Raw genomic sequence first — 20,718 nt, 5'->3', positions numbered from 1 at the left:
CCAGGTTTTTCAAGTAGCAGAAGCGTCTTGACAGGTGCTTGTCGATTGGCTCAAGGTAATACAGGGCTCTGCCGACAGAGAACACCGTAACAAGCGCAGCTGGAGCTGTGCACCCAGGGGGTGTTTGGGCCTGTCTAGGAGAACAAGGCTGAGGGTCAGCAGGTGTCCCAGCTGTGCACCGCTTCCTGCCCAAGGACACTGCAGGGTGTCGATCCCCCAAGTTAGGGCACTCCCGTCCTCTAGGAGTCTCTCCGGGCTGTGCACAGCTTTGTCTCATTTCCATCTTTACCTCATCGCTGCTCCTTTGCTTTCGTTTAAGGTCCGAGGCTCTTTTCGCCCCTTTAAAAATCTGTTTTGTCTCTTCTTCTTTAGACTGAAAGTCCCGAGCATCTGTGGCTTTGTTTTAGGGCCTGAGTTTTAATTGTAGTCCTCCATTTACTGCTAAAAAGCTGAGAAATGCATGCAGTGCAAAGGAGCTCCTCCCTTGCTCTAGACCTAGACAGTACCTAAGGTGATGAGGCTCCAACACACGGTATCTCAAGCCCACTAAAGTCAGAACTGCTGCGTCTTACTCCTTAGAGCTGTTCAGTCATGTCGCTGCCCTAAAATGTTATTGCTGCTGAAAAATTTAAGCACTCCCAAGGGAAAAACTCAATATCTATTCATCTAAACTTACTCTTGCTCAGTTTGGTCAGCTGTCCTAACCTTTTAAAAATCAGTAATTCAGTTACGTAAGAATCTAGTTGTGTATACAACAGGAATTAGGTTTTATTTGACTCCACCACATGTGATTCTACTCAGACATTTTTCACCCAGAAGGCTGGTCCAGGTTTTTCAGGAGAAGCCTGCACATGGTTTCCAACCAAACACATGGCCTCCACAGTCCACAGCTGCCACCCCAGGTCCCTCCAGAAGTCCAGAAGGAAAAGTGGATCATAGTAACAAGTATCTGGAAGATCCATTTCGTCTTTCTTCCTTGTAAACCATGACCTGTTACATGTATTTCTTGATGAGACTTCTGTCTTGAAACATAATGGGGCACCATCGGTAACATTTGTGTTTATTTCTTCTCCATCAGTATGTCAGTCAGCTGCTTGTCAGAAACACTTAGTTGCTGACAGGTCCTCATAACCTGACTAAGATAAACTGCCAAGAGGTGCTTGCACTGAAATATAAAACATACGAGCCCGTTAGGGACAGGCAGTCTAACCAGGTCCTCACTACTATCGTAAGTGAGAGCGTCAGCTCCTTCCTTGCCCTCAGAAAACTATCATGGCAGTGGCTAACATTCCTAAGGGTCTGTTCTGCTCAGTGCTTCTCAGAGTCTCATGAAAGTGGAGAGCCACCCTATAAAAACAGGTAGCGATCCCATTTTACCAGGATGCTCAGAGCCTACAGTCTTCCGCTTCCAGGCTGACAGCAGGAAGGGGGAGGAGGGTGGCAGAACTTTCACATGTACTGGCCGGTACATCACTCTGGGGAGATGGATGACTTTGCTGGACTTTACAGCACAGAACACGGCTTTAAATCTTGAAGGGCTGCCAGGTCAGTTCTATCATTTTATAGGTGAAATATACTTGGGGACATCAGCTATGAATATGACCTCCCATGAATGGGTTACCCAACCTGGAGCCTAGTTCCCAACTGTGTAAGAGTTAACAGTGTAAAATGAGACGAATGGGGTAGACTCCATTATTTTCTTCTTTGGCAAAGCGAAGATGTAATGACCTGCTCTGAGGAGGGCAAGCAGTATCTTCCCATTTGAATGAAGAATGTATGAATATGCCCTTGCTTGACACTCAGGACTGTGATCAAACTGGCAAAGGCTGAGAGGGACAGGCAAAGGCAGTCCTGCCTCACACAAAGGTTGAGTGTAGTGCCAGGCTGTCCTGCAGGTTGTGAGCAGACACACCTCATGGCTAGAGTTGGAGATACGGGAAATTGCCAACATCTGATTTAGTTCTTTTTTTTTTTGTCTTTTTGAGACGAGTCTCGCTATGCAGTTCAGGCTGGCCTTGAGCTCACTTTATAGCCCAGGCTGGTCTTGAACTCGAAACGATCTTCCTGCCTCAGCCTCCTGAGTGCTGGGATTACAGGCATGAGCCACCACACCCGGCAAGTTCCTATTTTTATTAGGTCACCTAAGCCCCAAGTACCAATCTCTAGAATACCCTGCTGATATCCCCAAAGCTTCTTCCATGGTCTTTTAAATAAGAAAGCAGGAAACTGATGTTCCAAAAATGACACTGCATTTTGGGAAGCTAAACCCAGAAGACTGAAGACAAGGGCAATAAACTACTTTTTCAATTTGCAATAAAATGACCATTTTGTGCAACCCTTACACCACGAGATCAAGGCTGACAGTTTCTCTCTCAATCTATTGTGGCAAGACCTTCCCCATCCTTACCAGGAGGCTGTCACTCTTCCGCAGCACTGAGAAGGCAAATGCAGGACACGAGCAGTAATGACAAGAAGCCAAACAAGTGTATGTTTTACCAGAACTTCCAATTACCTAGCAAGAAAAGGACAGAGGGGATCAGATCTCCAAATGGGTGCTTGTAGGTATCACTCCTTTCCTTTGACTTGTCCTACTTATGAGTCAGAGGTGCTCTGCAAATTACCTGGAAAGAACTGCAGTAGGGCTTTGCACAGAAGGGGAAACTCCACTTCTCTTCCCTCCAGCACACAGACTCTTCCTTATCTCTCTGTTCTACCCGTTAGGACTTCAAACAGTGGAACTCAAGGATTTCAGCACAGTTCAACCTTCCACACAAGCAGTTTTGCTTCTATACTTAGTGATTCATAAAGGCCACCTGATGAGCCTACTACCAAAAGCTTTCCTTATCTACTTTTATCGTGGGATTCCTTAACCTTTGGTAACTTGCAGCATGTGTATAAATTTCTGAAGCTTCTATCACGTATCCAAAGAGATGTGAAATTGTGTAAAGGGTGAATGGTGGGCAGGAGTAAGGTCCCAGAAGAAGTAGAAAAGGGTTTTTGGAAATCATTTTAGAGTAGGGAGAATAATAAAGCAAACAATCTTGCAAAAGGGATGACTCAGCTGCTCAGGGCGGAAGTTTCAGGAAAAGAAGCAAGTCCAGATCTGTCCACTCATTCAGCAGGATGGAAGGAGGGTACAGACACATGAGGGCTGACACGAGGCCCATACCAACAACAGTAGTTTTGGTGGCAGTCAAGAGAGACACAGGGAGAGAGAAAGGGATAGAAAAATTTCTCTGTGTGTGGCTAGATAAATTTGTTGGAGAAGTCTCTGTACCAAGTAGCCAAAAACTTTCTGTTGGAGGCCTGCTGTAGTTTGGATCTTTAGTATCCTCCAGAGGCCCTAAAGACTTTGTACCCAGCCTGGGGTGCTGCTGAAAGGTAGCAGAACCTTTTGAGAGGTGGGGCTTAATGGGAGGAAGTTAGGTCACTGGGGCATGCCCTGAAGGCGATAGGGATTTTAGCCCTTTCCTCTTGCTTTGCTTTCTAGACCCTTTGAAGTAAACAAGTGCACCTATCATGATGTACTGTGCTGCCACAGGCCCAAAGCAATAGGGTCTAGACTGAAACCTCTACAACAATAAGTCAGAATAAACCTTTCCTCTTTTCAAGGTGATTTATCTCAGGTATGTGTTACAGCGACTGAGAACTAACTAGTACAGGGTTTTGTTGCTAGACTTGATTTCCAAACTAGGGATATGAGATTATTATTAGTATTCAAGTAGAAACATTCCGAGGATTATTCTGTAATGAACTGCAATGTATACATTACTACAAGGGCTTCACATTAGGATTTAAGATGGCAATTTAAACAAAAAGGTCAGGGCATCGTTGTTGTTATATTATCACCATTTCCAGGGTTCTTTATTCTTTCTCCATGTATTGGTCACTTTTCTGTCACTAAAACAAAATACGCAAAACCTCCAACCTAAAGGAAAGGTTTATTTTGATTTACAGTTTCAGTGGGTTTAGGCCAGGGTCAGCCGGCTTCAGGGCAGAAGTGCTATGGTTGAGGAAAATAGCTAACGGCATGGCAGCTAGCAAGCAGTGTGGAGTGGGGAGCTGAGGAGAAGAGTGCACCTTTCCAAGTCACACCCTGTCCCTGGCCAGGCCCTGTCTCCTAAGAGCATATTCAGCTATGGACTGGTCAACTGGTTAATCCACTGATGAGCATGGTGCCCTCATGATCCAGTCACCTTTCCAAAAAAACCTCACCTCTGAGCACGCGGGACTTTTGGTGGACATTCTAGATCTAAGCCATAACATTCTACCTCTGGGCCCCAAAATGCTTAGATCTGTCTCATTACATAAAATGTATTTAGTCCATCTCTAAAAGTCACCAAAGTCTTAACAGTTGCAGTCCAAGTCTGGAGTCTCTCCTGAGACTCAAGGAAAATTCTTAGCTGTGAGCTCCCAAAGAATTAAAAAGAAAGTTAAACACTCCCAACATACAGTGGTACAATCAGAAGTAAAGTTAAAACATCCTCATTCCAAAAACGATAAAATAGAACTAACGCTAGACTGAAACCCAGCAGGGCAGGCATTAAATACTGTAGCTCTGTGTGTGGCATTCAGGAACACGGTGGTGAGACCCGAGCTCCAAAGAGCTGGGGAAACGCTGTCCTATGATCTTGACAACTGGCAGCCCACCCGGCTCCTGTCTTTGGCTGGCTCTGCTCACTGTAACAGCTTTCTTCAGCACCTGCTTCACATTTCTGGCTCCTCCAACTCCCTGAGGTCTCCACCACACCTTCACGAACTGCTCTCTCACAGGCCACTGCGTGTCTCCCAGACCTCAACTCTTCCATTGTGCATTCCTGGAAAACCAGCTGACACGGATGATGCTGAAGTCTGCCTCCAGTGGGAGGAGTAGCCATGCCCCCTTGGCTACTGCTACAGAGACCTTTGTGCACCTGGATGGCGTGGCACTATGAAAAAAATCCTGGGGAACAAATTTCTAGATGGTACCTTTTGGGTAGAGGGCCCAGGGACTCTTTTTTTTCAAATGAAATCTTAACATTTTTGCATCCTTGAGCCTATGATGGATGAGATCTTGCTGATTTCTGACAAGGCATTTTTTTTTTTTTTTTTTTTTTTTTTTTGTACCAGAGATTGAACTCACAAACTCATGCTTGCAAGACAGGTGCTTAGGCCGCTGGACTAACTCCCCGGCCCAAGGCATCTTTTTGTCCATGCACAAATTACTTGGCTTCCTCATTATACTCATCATTTCAAGACCTACACTTGCTGTTGGCCCAACTTTGCAGGCATTTCCTTTCTGGTGAAACTACAAACTTCAAATCATTCGGCTCTGCTGTTTGCTAATGAATCTCTATGTAGATCTAACTGAAAATAGCCAGCCGTATCCATGTCACAGCTTGAACATTGTGCTGCTTTGAAATTTCATCCACCAGATTAGTCTGTTGCCCTTAATATCAGTATCTCTCAAAGTCTCAGGACATAGGTAAAATTTAGCAAATTTTCTGCTGGAGTGTAATTCACACGGTTTCTCATCCAACTTCCAAAGGAGTCCTTGTTCCTAACTGAAACCTCCTGAGCCTGGCTTTTATGTGGGCTATGTTCCTATTAGCATTCTGGTCTTCTGACCTCTGACTGGTACTGTACCTCAAGTACTGCTTTTAACATTCTAGGGTAGTAGATCTACAGTTAACCTACTATACACGACTCAACAGAGGGCTGTCTGTATTACTAAAAGCTCTAAAAGGTTGACCATCACTATTTGAGGGCTTCTATAGCCATCATCTACGCACTCCTGCTGCAAACCAGTTCCAACACTTCTTTTTTTTTTTTTTTTTTTTTTTTTTGTCTTTTTCCTTTTTATCGGTACCCGGGATCGAACTCACGACTGCCTGCTTGCAAGGCAGGCGCTTATGCCGCTGAGCTAAATCCCCAGCCCCTCCAACACTTCTGACTCACATGGCCACCTACAGTCACAGAAATGGATCCACTTGCAGTATCAATTTATTAGTATTAGTCACTTTATCATCACTGTACAAATACCTGACACCCACAACTTAAAGTAGAGGTTAGAGGCAGGGATATAACTCAGTGGCACAGTACCTGCCTGATAAGCACAAGGTCCTGAGTTTGATTCCCAGTACCAAAATAAATAAAATAAAATAGGGGTTAATTTTAGCTAACAATTTCACTAGGCTGAGTCCATGGTTGACTGGCTCCAAGCAGACATGCCATGGTAACATGGCACGCTTAAAGAAAACTGTTTACTACATGGCAGCTAGCAAGTATAGAGTGGGGAGGAGCCAGGAGCCAGGGAGAACACACTTTCAGATCATACCACCAATAATCTGCCTCATCTGACCATGCCTCACCTTCTAACAACACATTCAGCAACAAACTCATCAGTGGATTAATGTACTGGTGAATATAGCTCGTGATCTACCCACTTTCCAGACAAAACAAAAAAAATCCGTACTTCTGAGCACTTAAGACTTCTGGGGAGACATTCAAGATGTAACCCATAACACCCCATCCCAGAGACTAAAAAAATAGGTAAGGCTTTAAATAGAAGAAATAGTAGATTCAGGTGCTGTGCTTCTGTTTGTCACTATTCAGTACTTGGTGCAGCCACCTTGGTATAATTTTTGACGAAATCACAAGAACTTCTTAGGGGTTGCTAGATTTCTAGCCAATGGCTGGGTAAGAAGATGCCTACTGTACCCGAGTTTAAATCAGGTACTGATGAATCACAGCTTATATACTACTCACAAGTAGTATTATGAGCATATATCCAATACTAGTATGTATCAATAGAAAAACTTTGCCAGTGTGTCTGGAAAACATAAACTGAAAGGAGAACACTAAAGTATTCAGCTTCCTCTTTAATCCTAAAGAAAACTTACCACTATCCAACAGTGACAATTCTTGGGTCTCTGTAAACCAATGAATAAAACGTTGAATTTTTTCTTTTGTTATTTCCTGTGTGTTTTTGGTTTAGACTGAAACAAGCCTAAGCCTCTAAGACTCTGCACTGACTTCAGTGATTCAGTGGATGGTTCTTGTATCCGTCAGAATGCTCCCTGGATTATGTTGAATGAATGCCTGCTGACTTAGAGACGGGATGAAACTCTACAGCGGCTTCCTTGCCTAATCCTTTTGCAGGTTGCCAAAGAACTCAAAAGTAAAATGTTCAACTGCCTGAGTCAGTAAATCCTGCCAACAAAGTAAACTGTGAATTTGTTTCCTCCTTATCTAGCAGTAGACAACTACTGAACCCAATAATCAGGCAAAAATCCAAGTTTGAAATTTTAAAACTGGAAATTAACCTTAAGGATAATTTAATTTAGTTCCTTTTCCCTTCAATGGAAAAATGACCTCCTCTTACAGAAATAGCTCTGAGTTCTTCCACTCAAGAGTCTGGAATGTTTATTCTCAGAAGAAATGAGATTGTAAAAAATACACAGGAAAGAGACTGCGATCCTCGAGCCATGACTGAGCTCTTAAGGAGCCTCACTTAGAGGAAGTCTTCTGTGATTTCAGAGTGACCCACCTAGGTGGTTGTCCACTCATGGACACAGTCTTACTTTATGACTGCTCCAAGCCTCTTAGGGTACTCACTGTAGTAAGCTGTAATTATTTATTGTTTCCTGTACTTGGTGGCTCTCCCTGGGAAAAGGATTACACATTCCTGTACTACTGAATACAAACTGCTATGTGACCTGCCTTTAGTCAACAGGCAGAAACGTTGGAACTCGTAGCATATCATGAGCCCTTTTTTTCTGCCGTGAGTCCTACAAAGCAGTTGTTTCACCAATAGGGATCTCTGAATGACAGTATTTTGGAGCAGATCTACAGTTAACTCCTGATCATATGTGGCATGAATGCATATAAAGCTTGGTTTTTGTAAGCCTTTAAGTTTTGAAGGTCATTGTTACCACAGCACAGCTTAGCCTTCCTGACTGAAATAACCTCATTTTTAAGTGAGCAAAAATTTTCTGTAAAGCAGCTCAGGTGACAGCAACAAAATGGTGACTTTAGAATAATTACATCCACGCGGAGGACAGTAAAGATATTAGGCTGACCTATGGAATGAAGATTGATTTATGAAAAGGTAATTTCTGATTCAACTTTTATTATCTTATACAACCCATGAATTAAGCCAAATTCTTGCTGTGTTACTATATAATACACCATTAAGGTTAACTTGAGGGTGTATAAGATTTCTATAGTCTCATTTAATCCAAAGTCCAAGATGACAAACACAATTCTCTGCATTTCTATGACTAATAAAGGAATGTAATATAATACTGGATAGGAATGACAAAAACTAAACAAGGCACACTGACCGCTGGGATGAGCAAAAAGCCAACAATAACTAAAGTATTTTAAACAAGATCTTTAAGATTTTAATTGATAACCACAGCACGGAACTTGAGAACAGCTAAAAGTCTGCTTACTTAGCTCAAGTGTTATGCTGATAATGGAACTAAAACTAAAAGAGGCAGGGAAAACTCTTTCTTTTTTTTTGGTCTTTTTCATTTTTATCGGTACCGGGAATCGAACTCATGACTGCCTGCTTACAAGGCAGGCGCTTATGCCACTGAGCTAAATCCCCAGCCCGAGAAAACTCTTAAGTGCCCTGTAGTTTTGGGTATTTTAGCTACACAAAAACAAAAATAAAAGTACCAGGAAAGAAAATAGAAACACTTCCTCAGATAAAAAAAAATAAAGTCAGTGACTCTGATTATTCATCTATAAGCTCACCAGGAGGAAATTCTTCTACTACACAATCTATTTTAAGTAGGAAAATACCATACAAAATTTATAACTGTGCATCCAACACTACTCCATTTTCCTTAATGAAGAAAACACTATGATGATTTTGCCAGATTAAAGAAGTCATGCTACAGTACAGAATGACAAGTTTACTAAGGGAAGGTACCTCTTTATCATAGCAGGCTTTGCTCAAACCACTCACTCCCTATGAATTAACTAACAGATTCACTCAGTGGGAGTTAACTGACATGTTCTTAACTCTAAGAAATTCACTGTAAAATGACTCATTCAAACAACGAAAAATTTTTCCCACGCTGTTCTTCAGCAAAGCCTTATCAACAGACAGCAGCTAATGGCTTCTTTCTACCCCTTCTTATCCAGACACAAAACATGAGACCTCACTGTCAATACATTAATCTCATTCATAAGATTCTCTTGCCTCAAGCCCAGCTGCACTTACCACTATGTCTCATGTAGTTAACCTGGGGAGAAGGCAGTTAGGTTAGCACTCTATTTACAAACAGTCTTTATCCTGCTCTCAGATTATAAAACAAACCACCAGAGTTGATTGTTACATTACACTTTTGTACTTCAGTTACCTGAAAAAGAAATAATCTGTAGGGTTACTGGTAAGAATTATCAGTAATACATGAAAGTACTATAATTTAGAGTCTGTGAAGAGGTTAGTTCATAAATCTGTATATGAGCTATGGGAGAAAAACTAAAGCCAAGCAGGCTACCTGCATTCAAGCAGCCTGACCCTTGATAAAAACTTACTGACGACAGTTTTGAAAGATCATTTCTAATAGGTCATACCAGGTGGTCATCCTGTGGAAGGTGTCAGGTCCCCTGCTCGGTGGGAGAGAGCGCCCCAAGTGGATCTATTATTCACACCTGCAGGTGCACAGCATTAACAGGAAGCTAATAACTGCCCCACACAGCTCAACCTGCAGACAGCTGATTCTGCAAAAAGTCACGAGAAATATGCTGTGCCTGCCAGGACTCTCTTGTACCCAACACTGCCCTATCAGCCATTCCCAGATCCCCTACAGAGACCCCAAATTTTACACCCTCCTCAGCAGTGCCCCCTCCCTTACCTAAAATCCCCCATCAGACATGCTCCCAACCCTTGCTGGGTGCTAATGCTCTTTTCACCTGTGCCCCGGCTGCACCTGGTCTGCAGTGAATCCTTGCATGGTGCTTAAACCCTGCCTGCCTCAGTGGTCTCAACTGTGCCTCAGTGTACTCTAACAGAAGGACCTCAAAGCGCAATCTGGCTTTTCTCTGTAGGCAAGAGATTATGAAGGAGATGAAAATGTCAATAAATTTAGTGGGAGCGATGCCCCTGCTATCTAGACAAAAGCAAAAGTTGACTTTCGTGAGACCTGAGAAGAGGGCCTCCCCACATCATTCCTGGTTCTACACAATTGCTGGGCAGGGGTAATAGATCATATTGGTCTTACTTTAATTACTTAAATGCCTAAGGATATTTTGTTAAGTGACATAAGCCAGGTACAGAAAGATTAAGATATTGCATGATCTCATTTACAGGTGAAATTTAAAATAGTCAAACTTGTGGAAGCAAAAAGAGGTGGCTACTAGGGGGCTGTGAGGTAAGGGGGAGGTTAGGGAGGTGTTGTTAAAGGGTACAACACTTCAGTTAGGCAGGCGGAGTAAATTCAAGAGATCTATTCTCCAATATGGTAACTACAGTTAATGACAATGTTTTATATTAGAAACTTCAAAGTTTCTAAGAGAGCAGATATTAAGTATTCTTTCTTTCTCTCTCTCTCTCTCTCTTTCTCTCTCTCTCTCTCTCTCTCTCACACACACACACACACACACACACACACACACACACACACAATAAGTATGTGAGTAATGGATAAGGTAACAGCTTGTTTAGGCCTCCCACAAGGTATACCTATATCAAAACCAACTTTTGTATGCCACAGATACATACTTTTTGTCAATTTAAAATGAATTATTAATATGTTACCTTTACTAAGGTGGGTTGAGGCTTTGCAGTAGTTCAGAAAATAGTTCAAGCTGGTTAGAACTTCCAGAGGTTCACCAAGACATTTTGTCCGAAGGGGTTTCTGCCGAGAACACCCCCACTCACCGACTCCCACCCCAGCCTCCTACCTGGTAAACTCGCCTTCCACTGGGCGATGAAATTAAAGTAATGGACTGTCGATCAACTAGATCCAAGGCCTGGACAGCAGAAGAGCCAAAGACAAACTTCAGCCTGGGAAACAGAAACGCTCTGGTTAAAAGGGCTGATTTGCAGTCACTCCAGTAACCACACCCAAAGGGTCACCATCGCCAGCAGTATTTTTTTCTCACAGTGCTGTGGGTGGGCTGGACTCAGAGCTTCATGTACGCCAGGCGAGTGTTCTCTACTGAGCTACAGACCCATCCCCTCAGTAGTTTTAAAAATGCATTTTAATTTGGATAAGTGAAAATAAATATGGGAAAACCTACGGGCGCATTTACTTCTCAAAACCAATGTTATCTTGTTTACTCATTTCTAATGTTCTTGGTTTTACAAATAAAAGGAATAAACTAGTATAGATAAAAAAGTCCTCTTTGTACTCTTGAGAGCAGGGGCACCACTCCCAATAAATTTATTGACATTTTCATCTCCTTCATAATCTCTTGCTTACAGAGAAAACCCAGATTGCATTTTGAGATCCACCAGTCAGAGTAAACTGAGGCACAATTGAGACCTCCTTTTACTTTATACTACTTTATGGTCCTCCTTATATTTCTTCCCACATTCCTTCCATCTCTTTGGAAATCATATCTTTTTTTCTTACTTTCCTTCCTCCCTTCCTTTGGTTTGTGGTTAAACACAGGGCCTTTACATGGTAAGCATCTGCTTTACCTCTGAGCTACATCTCCAGCCCAAACATACACACTTGTTTCTTTTCTATTGATATCTGTGTACTTCATTATATACAGGATGTGTGCACCTATGTTTCTACATATCTACATAATGTATGAATATACAAATGGGGCTGTCCTATAAATCTTAAAATATACCAAGCATATTATTTTATTTTCCTATTAGCTAATCTCATGTACAGAATTTGGGGAGATGGGAAAGATTGCGTGTGACTTTTTTTTTTTTTTTTTTAATCGGTACCAGGGATCGAACTCACGACTGCCTGCTTGCAAGGCAGGCGCTTATGCCGCTGAGCTAAATCCCCAGCCCCCGCCTGTGAGTTTTTAACAGTAGACATGACAAAACAGCCAACAAAGAAAAAGAACACTTGGTTAGAACTTTATCAATCAGAGATAAGTTAACTTTAAAAGTCTTTTAAACTTGATTTTTCTACTTTATGACTATTGTGAACATCTCTTGACTGCATTGAATATTTTTCTGTCATACCACTCTTAATGGCAACAAAGATTTCTACAGTAAAGATCAACTGCTTTTATTCTCTCAAATTATTTTGGATAGGCTATTTCCAGGTTGTTTTGTTGCTCCCACTACCTGTACTAGATGTATATGCTCACTGTAAAATCTTTGTGAACATATATGATTACTTCCTTGGAATACATTCTTAAAAATGGGTCAAAGAAAAAAATGGGGATGAAATAATATGTATGTGTTATGGCTGGGCCTGGTAGGCAGCACATGCCTGTAATTTCAGCAACTGGGAGGCTGAGACAGGAGGACAGCCGTAAGTTTGAGGCTAGTCGGGGCAAGACAGTGAGTTTAAGGGCAGCCTGAACTGCACAGTGAGACCCTGTCATTAAGGAAAAAAAAAAAACCAATATGTATGTTGAAAGCATAAATGTCTGTTGCCAGGTAACCTTCCAATTTACCTTCCTACTAAGAAAGTATCATTTATCTTTTTCACTACTTTCCGGCCAACATTTTTGCTGTGGCTGCCAGTTTTATATATGAAAAGTTATCTTAATTTGTGTTTTTAATGGTCAGTAGTAAAATTTATCATTTCCTCCAAAGTTTTTGGCTCCTGGCATTTGTTTTGCTTTTAAAATAGTGATTTATTTTTTACGTCTCTATAATGCATATAGAAAAATATGCAATTAAGTGTCATTTCTAGGTAGCTTTCACTTTTTCATTGCCATTGAGAAAATAATTATAGTTTTTGATTTTGTGAAATAGAATGATTTTTTATTTTGGTATTTTTATTGTTTTTATTATTTTGTTTTTTAAAGTAGTTATATTTCCAGGTGTGGTGGCGCATGCCTATAACCCCAGAACTCTAGAATCTGAGGCAGGAGGACTGTTGCAAATTCCAGACAAGCCTGGGCTACATGAGCTTAAGGCCAGCCTGAACTGCACAGCGAGACCCTGTCTCAAAAATAAAATAAAATAAAATAAAATAAAACCATTAAAAAATAAAGTAGTTATATCATCTGCAAAAAATAATTGTTTTTCCCTGAAGATAGTTCTATTTCTATTTTTCCTATGTGTTACTGTAACAGCTATAGTTTCTACAATGTTAGACAGGACCAGAAAATAGGACAATATATTAGTAACTTATAATGTTCAGTTATGTGGCCATTCATTTTTAACAACCATATTAAAAAATTGTTTCTAGTTTAGTAAGACTATTTTTAAAAACCAACAGTTGCTATTGAAAAGATTTAGATCTTAAAACATATTAATAGTTTAAAAAATCAAACACAACAGGGTGTGTACTTACGATAAAAGATGGTCATCAGGAACTGTAAAGTGAGAAAGGAGAAAAGGTTAACCATGTTAAACTAGAGACCATAAACATAAAAATCTTTTTAAAAAACTATAACCAAAGATTGTACCTTGACTGTAAGGTTGTTAACTTGACTTACATATCTAACTTTATTCTTTCCTCAGATCCCACTCAAACAATAATAAAAGATTTTTTAAAAAGCATGAGCCATGGTTGGTGGTATGTGCCTGCAACTTCAGCACTCTGGGAAGCTGAGGCAGAAGAATCACAAGTTCAAATGACTGAGCACCATCTCTAATAAATAAATAAACAAATGGCTAGGGACGTAGCTCTGTGCAAAGGCCTTGGAGTCCAGCCTCAGCACCACATGTATAAATAGGTACATAAAGGTACAAACTCCCAAGGATGAGGGCAGAGAGAAATAGTTAAAGCACTCTCGAAGCTATAGAAGAGAGAAAAATAATTTATGAGACCTGAGAAAAATGAATCCTTAAGCTACTAATAGGGACAGCCAGGTGCCAACTTGACTGATGTTCCAGAACACACTGCCCACCCTGTACCTGCCCCACCGTACCCTCAAAGAAACCTTCAGAAATTGGCGGCAGCATATAGCTCTGGAGGCCAGGATCAGGCAAGGATACTAAGATTTTTTTTTTAGTTTGGTTTTCTTGAGACAGGGTCTCACTATGTAGTTCAGGCTGGGCTTGAATTCATTTGACCCCAGTTGTTCTCTTCAGCTGTAGATTACTGCTGCACCCTCATTCTGGCAAAAGACTAGGCATGTTTCTGGAGATGTTCAAACTACACCATTTGGAGCAGTTCCACGTACTAGGTATGGCGGCTCTAAGCGCATCACATGAAAAGCACAGGGACTCCTTGTGTCATCCCCAGCACAGCTCTTGTAATACAGATAACAAGGCTTTCACCCTCTATGCAGGATCTGCTTTTCGCTGGGGAACCTGACCGACCCAAGAGGAAGGACACTGGAGTAGATTCTCTAACTGAGGCCCAGTCAGAGCAGTTACAGTGGCATAGCCAGCCCGCCTGTAAGCTCCTCCACAATCAGAGCCTTCCACTCTTAAACACGACTAGACAACTACAGATGACCAGACAACAAAGGAAAAACACACAGAACAAATAGGAGAGAGCTGTTAGACAAGAATGGAGGAGGAAAAATCCAAATCTTTAATATCTCATAGAAAAACAAGTTAACGCAATCATAAAACAGGCATGAGCTACAATATAAGAATCAAGTAAAAGAAGTTGTAAATTAAATATGGCAACAGAAGTTAAAATTCGATAGAAAACCAGGAAGATATAATTGAAGAAAATTCTCAAGAAATAGAATAAATAAAGAAGATGAAATATGTGGGGTGGATAAGTCACTAAGAAGGACAATAAAGGACATTCAGTAACTGAATAAAGGAATACAAGAACAGAGAAAACAGATGGAGGGGAACTCATCAATCAAGTCAGGAAAATTTCCCAAGAAAATTTCTAGCTTGAAAGGGTTCACATAAGTTTCCATGTGGTAGGATGAAAAAACACTGCAACACTGATTCGAGATGATACAGTTGACCCTTAACATCCATGAGTTCCATATACACATATTCAACCAACCTCATGCCAGAAACAAGCAAACAAAACAAAACAATGTCCTTTTTTGATCACTATTTCCTGATGCATACAGCACAGCACCTACTTACACAGCGTTTGCATTGTATCATATATTATGAGTAATGTAGATAATTTTAAGTATACAGGAAGATGTATGCAGGTTACATACTATTTTATTTAAGGAATCTGAGTGTCAATGATATCCACAGGCAGTGCTTCAACCAATCCTCCATAGACATTGAGTGACAAACGTAATCTAAGTTTCCAGAGAAAATAAAGGTCATGTACAAAAAAATCGGGAGCAACACTAGATGTTAGAAGGTAGAATAATGCTTGCAGATGTCTGAAGAAATATTATTTCCAACGTATAATTTAATACTTAGCCAACCTATCAATTAAGGTTGTGATGGTAGAAAAAACTTTTTCAGACTTGTAAAATTTCAAAAGTACCATAAGATAAGGTAATCAAGAAAATAAAATTGTAGGATATACCAAACATCAGACCCAACATAGGTTAAAGAATTTTTGGGGGAATAACAGTGAAGGGAAAAAGAGATCTCAGACAGCCAAGAGATCAGTCAGCCCACAGAAGGCAAGCCAGTGGGCTTGAGGAAAAATTTCAAGAAAATTCAACTGACACAAACCTCACTCATTGCGAGTAGATATTTAGAACACTAGGAAAGAATCTGAGGTTGAATTAGGTATAAATACACAGAAAACAAAACAAGCAAACCAAACCAAGGCAGCTATAACTCCAGGGAAACCAAACAGTTACCCAGGAAAGGAAGAGTAATCAGTTTCCTGCATAGCTCAGCTGTGAGTAGTGTACACATTATTATGCAAGTTTAAATTTGAATCTTGATCTTAAAAAGAAACTGCTGAGGAAGGAGAGTCAGGAAAGGTGTGGAACTACCTAAAACAAGATTTTTAAAATTCAGAGACTGGAGAGGACAGATCAAGCCTAAGTGGTGGTGGAAAGATGGGGCAAACATCTGAACACGAGGGATCCCAATTCAAGGGTCAAACCTGTATCTACCCAACTTGGGTACCCTAGAGGTTCTCATCCTGTGTGTCTACACCACATCCACCACCTGCCAATCTAACATTTCTCCTGGCTCCCCCCCCCCCCCAAAGCTCCCCACTGGAATCCAGCTTTTTCTCCACGTGGGCCTTGTTATCCTATGCCCCAGCCAGGGAGCCCATGAAAGTCCTCAGGTCCCTATCCTCCATACGCACTGCTGGCCTCTGGTATGCCTCCTGTGAACTTTTTGGCTCATGGAATAGTGGGCCCAGGAATGGTGATGGACAAAAAGATGCAAAAAAAAAAAAGAGAAAAAAACAAATTCATTAAGATACACAAACTCCATAAGCATGGCAAACTTTCCTCCTCTTCTAACAGTGACTTTGACTGAATACAGGGTTCGGACACTTCTCTCACGTTTCACCAGTTCTGGTTTCCCATCAAGCTTCAGTTACCATGTGTGGTACTGGAGGAAATTAGCCCTTGTGGCCCCAGCGACCTGTTCCTGAGCCTTATTCTATTTAGTCCTGAGTGGCTAGAAGAGGATTACTACGGGATAGCAAAGGCCATCCTCTCACTGCTTGATAGCTCTTATAGCTGAAGGGTAGCAAGGAGCCATCTTTTGAGGATGGGGAGAACTCTGAGCTAAATGCTGAAGAAAAGTTTAAGATTATAAAATGTGATCTTTTTTTCATTTCCTTAATACCTTTGATTGGGGAATTCTGGAGAAATTTCATTACAGTGAAAAACCCTGTACCTTTTTTGTAAGTGTGGCACACTTGGGTGACTTAACAGCAAATGTATTTCCTAGCAGGCCTTTTATTGATTCTAACTGCAAGGCTGCTAGAATATAGTGTTTGGTTGATGATCTCTGATTGCACTTTTAGAAGCTGATCTCCATCCTTAGCTCAATGTAGTAACTCCTACTCCAGCATATAGTCTAAATAAAGCTATTAATTCTTCCATAGGGGGTAGGAAACATTTTGAAAATGCAAAAAACAGTGAACTAATACCAGTGGTCCCTGTACTGAGCCATGGATACCAAGGTCACCTACTGGGCCTCCTTCAAGATTATTAACGTATGAATTAATCCACTCGGACAGGCACCAGTTCTGACAAATGGTTTTGTAAAGTAATAGCATTCAAAATTCTCAGGCCATCACTTAAGAATCCAAGACATCTGGGAGCTGACAACAAATTGGGTTTTCTCCCACCTTTTCTGGAGTCAGAACATGTTTGATTACATGGCTGGCGTAATATTTTAAGCATTATTAAGCCTTACTACTTCTGACTGAAATGCGAAAAGAAAAGTTGGCTTACTGTTCTCAGTTCTTTAAAAATAGTAACAGACTTGTAAAATCTCAAAAGTACTATCCATGAGCCTAGGACCAAAAGGTATCAAAATCAATAAGCAAAGGCAGTTCTGAGACATAATTTGGTTATTTACAGAGTGTTCACTTATACATTAGACGAGTAGTTCTAATTACTCGATACATTTTTTATTATAAACGGGTTTTTTTGTTGTTGTTTCAGGGCCTTGATCCTTTCTCAGTGATTTTGGCAGACTAGACATACAGCGCCCTCTCCTGCTCAGAAGAAAAAAGGTGTTTCACAACATCCAGATTTACCGCAAGAACTGCGTAGGCATTCCAAAGAGTCTGTGACCCTAAAATACTTTCTAAACAAAATGTCTGAGAGTATTAACTTGAAACTTAACATTAAGATGTCAGAAAAGCCGGGGATTTAGCTCAGCAGCAAAAGCACCTGCTTTGCAAGCGCGTGGTCCTGAGTTCAATCCTCGGTACAAAAACAAAACAAAACAAAACAAAACAAAAAAAAGATGTCAGAAAAGTGTTATGTTTAAAAATTCAAAGTTTCACTTTTTTGCAACTCACCGAAGGCTTCTGCCCCTGGCCTTGGGCCCCTCGTCACGGGTACCTAGCGGCACTCCATGCTCTTTGTCCCCAATGGCCTGCCTGCTCCCTCAGAACGGACCTCTGCCGAGTGGATTTGACCTTTATTGACCAAAATTTCACTAGTTTGCTTTTTAATTTTTTGCCACTATGGGGTTTAGAAAGAACCTAAGAGCTTAGGCCTAGGCGCCTAAGCCAAGGGAAGGCGCGGAGCCCAACGACCCAAACCTAGATGTTCCGAACTACCCACACCCTACCGCCTCCACGCCCCAAAGGCGTACGGTTCACGCCGCAGCCAGGCACGATTAAGACCCATACTTCGCGCGCATTCTCGCATTGCAGCGGCCATCTCGTTCAGGAGCTCCTCTACGACTGCCGGCAAGGCGACGGCCATAGAGCTAAAGGTTGCCCGCTTTAAAACGGACCCCCAGACTCAAACCTCCGGCCATTCAACAACACCCGCTTCCGACAGAGGGCGGAGCTTGAGGGAGTGACGTTGGCCTGCGTCATCGCGCATGCGGACAAAGCGATGACGCAGGCATGACGTCACGACACGACCAATCCTGTGACCGCTCGGCGCAGGGGGCGGGACGTCCCGGGATCCCGCAGGGCCTGCAGTGCGCAGAGGACGCCGCTGGAGCATGTTCCGTCTCCTGAGCCGGACGTTGGGAAGAGGCCTTCTGCGGGCAGCCGGGCGGCGTTGCCGGGGTTGCTCGGCGCGCTTGTTCTCTGGGCCCAAGGAAAGCCAGGAGCTGGAGGTGTTGGTGCCGCGCCACCGAGTTGCGTCCCACCGACGGGGCCCGGGCCTGCTGCCGGTATTGGCAGGTGAGCAGCGCGTGCCCGGCGGGCCTGGCTGGGCGGGGACAGGGGCGCGGGCCGGGTCTGGTGACCTCAGGGCCCCTTTCCGCAGCGCTCGCCTGGTTCTCGAGGCCTGCTGCGGCAGAAGGGGACGAGCATCAGGGAGCAGGAGCAGGCGCCGCAGAAGACGCAGCGGATGAGGCGGAGGCGGAGATCATACAGCTGCTGAAACGAGCCAAGGTGAGGCAGCTTGGCGAGCGCGTAGGCTTTGTGGACGAGGTCTGGTGGCCTTGTTGTTACGCATTTCTCCCTTCAGTTTACCAAAGCGTGCATAATGGTTCCGATGGTATAATTGCCCAGAATTGCGTGGGTCATTGATGTGGGGGTTGGGGTCCATCTAGACCGGTCTGTGTCTGAAGCTTGCAAGAAAAACTGCTGCAGTCTCTAGTCTAGACGGAGTTGGCCCCCTGGGTATCACTGTTTGATCCAAATTATCAAGAATGTTTTGTAGTTGTGCTTATCAGTTAATCCACCAAACTGAAATGACATTATTTTGCACATATTGTATGTACAGCATCCTGAAAATGCAATTTGTTGTTGGTTGTGCAGCTTGCTTCTTTTCTAAATTATTTTATTCTACGTCCTATTTTCTTCTCTTCAGGATAGCTCATCAGTTTCACTGGGCTAAATAGCAACTTGCTGGCAACAGTGTTCAAATTGATATTCTTGGACCACAGTGTCCATGCCATGCTACTCACGTGCCATCTCCACGAGGAGGCCTGCCACTACCTCTCAAGACTCAGTGTACCCAAAACTAAGCTTTTGATTTTAAGTGCCTCCCCAGTACATTCTTTCACCATCTTTTGTTTTGCTGCCTTCAGTTTCTTGGTTTAGAAACCTCATATTCATTCGTTATGTTTTGTTTTTTGAGAAACAGTTTCGCTGTGTAATTTAGGCTAGCCTTGAAGTCTCTTAGGTAGCCCAGGGTGGCTTTAAAGTCGTGTTGATCCTCCTGCTGCAGCTTCACAGAGTGCTGGTGCCACCACTCCTGGCCTCATAACTATTCTTAAAACCTGTACCTTAACATTTCCCAGTGCACAGCAATAATTCTTAGTGCCACCACATTAAAAAATATTTCTTAAATCTGTTTAAAAACTCTTATGGTTCCTTGACCCGAAAGCAAATCTGCAGACTGGTAGTCTGTGTTGCTCTCCTCCCCTCTACAGTTCATTCTGTATACAGCAAACTAAGTGATGTTTTAAAAAATGTGAACAAGATTATATCACCTTCTTGCCTAAAAACTCTGGATTCCTACTATACCTAGGATAAAACCTAAGATCCCTTCCATGGCTGTAAAACCCTACGTAATGTAAACGAGCCTTTCTCACCCATTGTGCATTAACAGCCAGTTAATCATCATTATTGTCACTCTTTTACATCACTTACCTTGTATGTCTTTTTTTTTTTTTTGTGGTACCGGAGATTGAATTCACAACCTCGTGCTTGCCAGGCAGGTGCTTATGCTGCTAAGCTAAATCCCCAGCCACCTTGTATGTCTTCTAAAGAACCCTTCTCTTGGCCTAAAGGGCTTTGTTCATTCTCTTTGATGCATTCTTTGCTCTGGTTCCTTATTTAGTTGACTCATTTTCATTTTTCCTTAGTTTAGCTCACATTCTTAGAAGATTTTTGGACTTCCACTGGAGGAGACCCTCAGTTTTTTATTTTTATAACTTCATGCTGAGTTGTGATCAAGCTCACTTTTCCCACAGAATCTCTTCCAGCCTTCAGGAAGAGAGAAACAGGATAAAGGGCAAGCAATTTCCTTATGAAATATAATGTAAGGATTATTCACATTCCTTCTGTCTGTGGGCAGAACTTCATTATGTGTCCATGCTTGGCTGCGTGGGAGGCTGACCTCTCTTGTCAC

At 42.2% G+C, this 20,718-nt stretch overlaps 2 protein-coding genes across 8 annotated transcripts in view; one reads left to right on the top strand and one right to left on the bottom strand.

Annotated features, from left to right (window-relative positions):
* Positions 1-743: 743 nt before the first annotated feature.
* Positions 744-18,474, bottom strand: Zswim7 (zinc finger SWIM-type containing 7). The gene is made up of 5 exons (XM_003466202.5): positions 18,312-18,474; positions 13,437-13,458; positions 10,900-11,002; positions 2,408-2,512; positions 744-1,165 (listed from the first exon to the last, which is right to left on the bottom strand). Exons 1-5 carry the CDS (start codon positions 18,385-18,387, stop codon positions 1,061-1,063), a joined length of 411 nt encoding a protein of 136 aa, XP_003466250.1. The 5' UTR covers positions 18,388-18,474; the 3' UTR covers positions 744-1,060.
* A 160-nt stretch (positions 18,475-18,634) lies between these two features.
* The window catches only part of Ttc19 (tetratricopeptide repeat domain 19), a 41,617-nt gene continuing 39,533 nt past the window's right edge, over positions 18,635-20,718 (top strand). For all 7 annotated transcript variants that reach the window (XR_010045303.1, XM_063242473.1, XM_063242472.1 and 4 more), the window contains exons 1-2: positions 18,635-18,818; positions 18,904-19,031. Coding sequence is in view for 6 of the 7 variants with exons in the window: in XM_063242473.1 (XP_063098543.1) it covers positions 18,635-18,818; positions 18,904-19,031 (312 nt within the window). In the remaining variant the exon portion in view is untranslated. The remainder of the gene's footprint in view (positions 18,819-18,903; positions 19,032-20,718) is intronic.

Source organism: Cavia porcellus, unplaced genomic scaffold, assembly GCF_034190915.1.
Source record: "Cavia porcellus strain 051 isolate PalLab524CR breed Dunkin Hartley unplaced genomic scaffold, mCavPor4.1 scaffold_32, whole genome shotgun sequence".
In the NCBI taxonomy this organism is placed as follows: Eukaryota; Metazoa; Chordata; class Mammalia; order Rodentia; family Caviidae; genus Cavia; species Cavia porcellus.
The sequence above is the reverse complement of the archived record's forward strand: the minus strand, read 5'-3'. Positions and strand labels throughout refer to the sequence as shown.

Bases quoted from the DNA above. Each gene is read 5' to 3' on its own strand.
- Zswim7 (XM_003466202.5), bottom strand. From the start codon at position 18,387: ATGGCCGTCGCCTTGCCGGCAGTCGTAGAGGAGCTCCTGAACGAGATG. The intron at 11,003-13,436 runs GTAAGTACACAC...TCTGTTTCCCAG, and splicing joins CCTGATGACCATCTTTTATC to GCTGAAGTTTGTCTTTGGCT. The intron at 1,166-2,407 runs GTAAGGATGGGG...TTTATATTTCAG, and splicing joins GGAAGAGTGACAGCCTCCTG to TGCAAGCACCTCTTGGCAGT.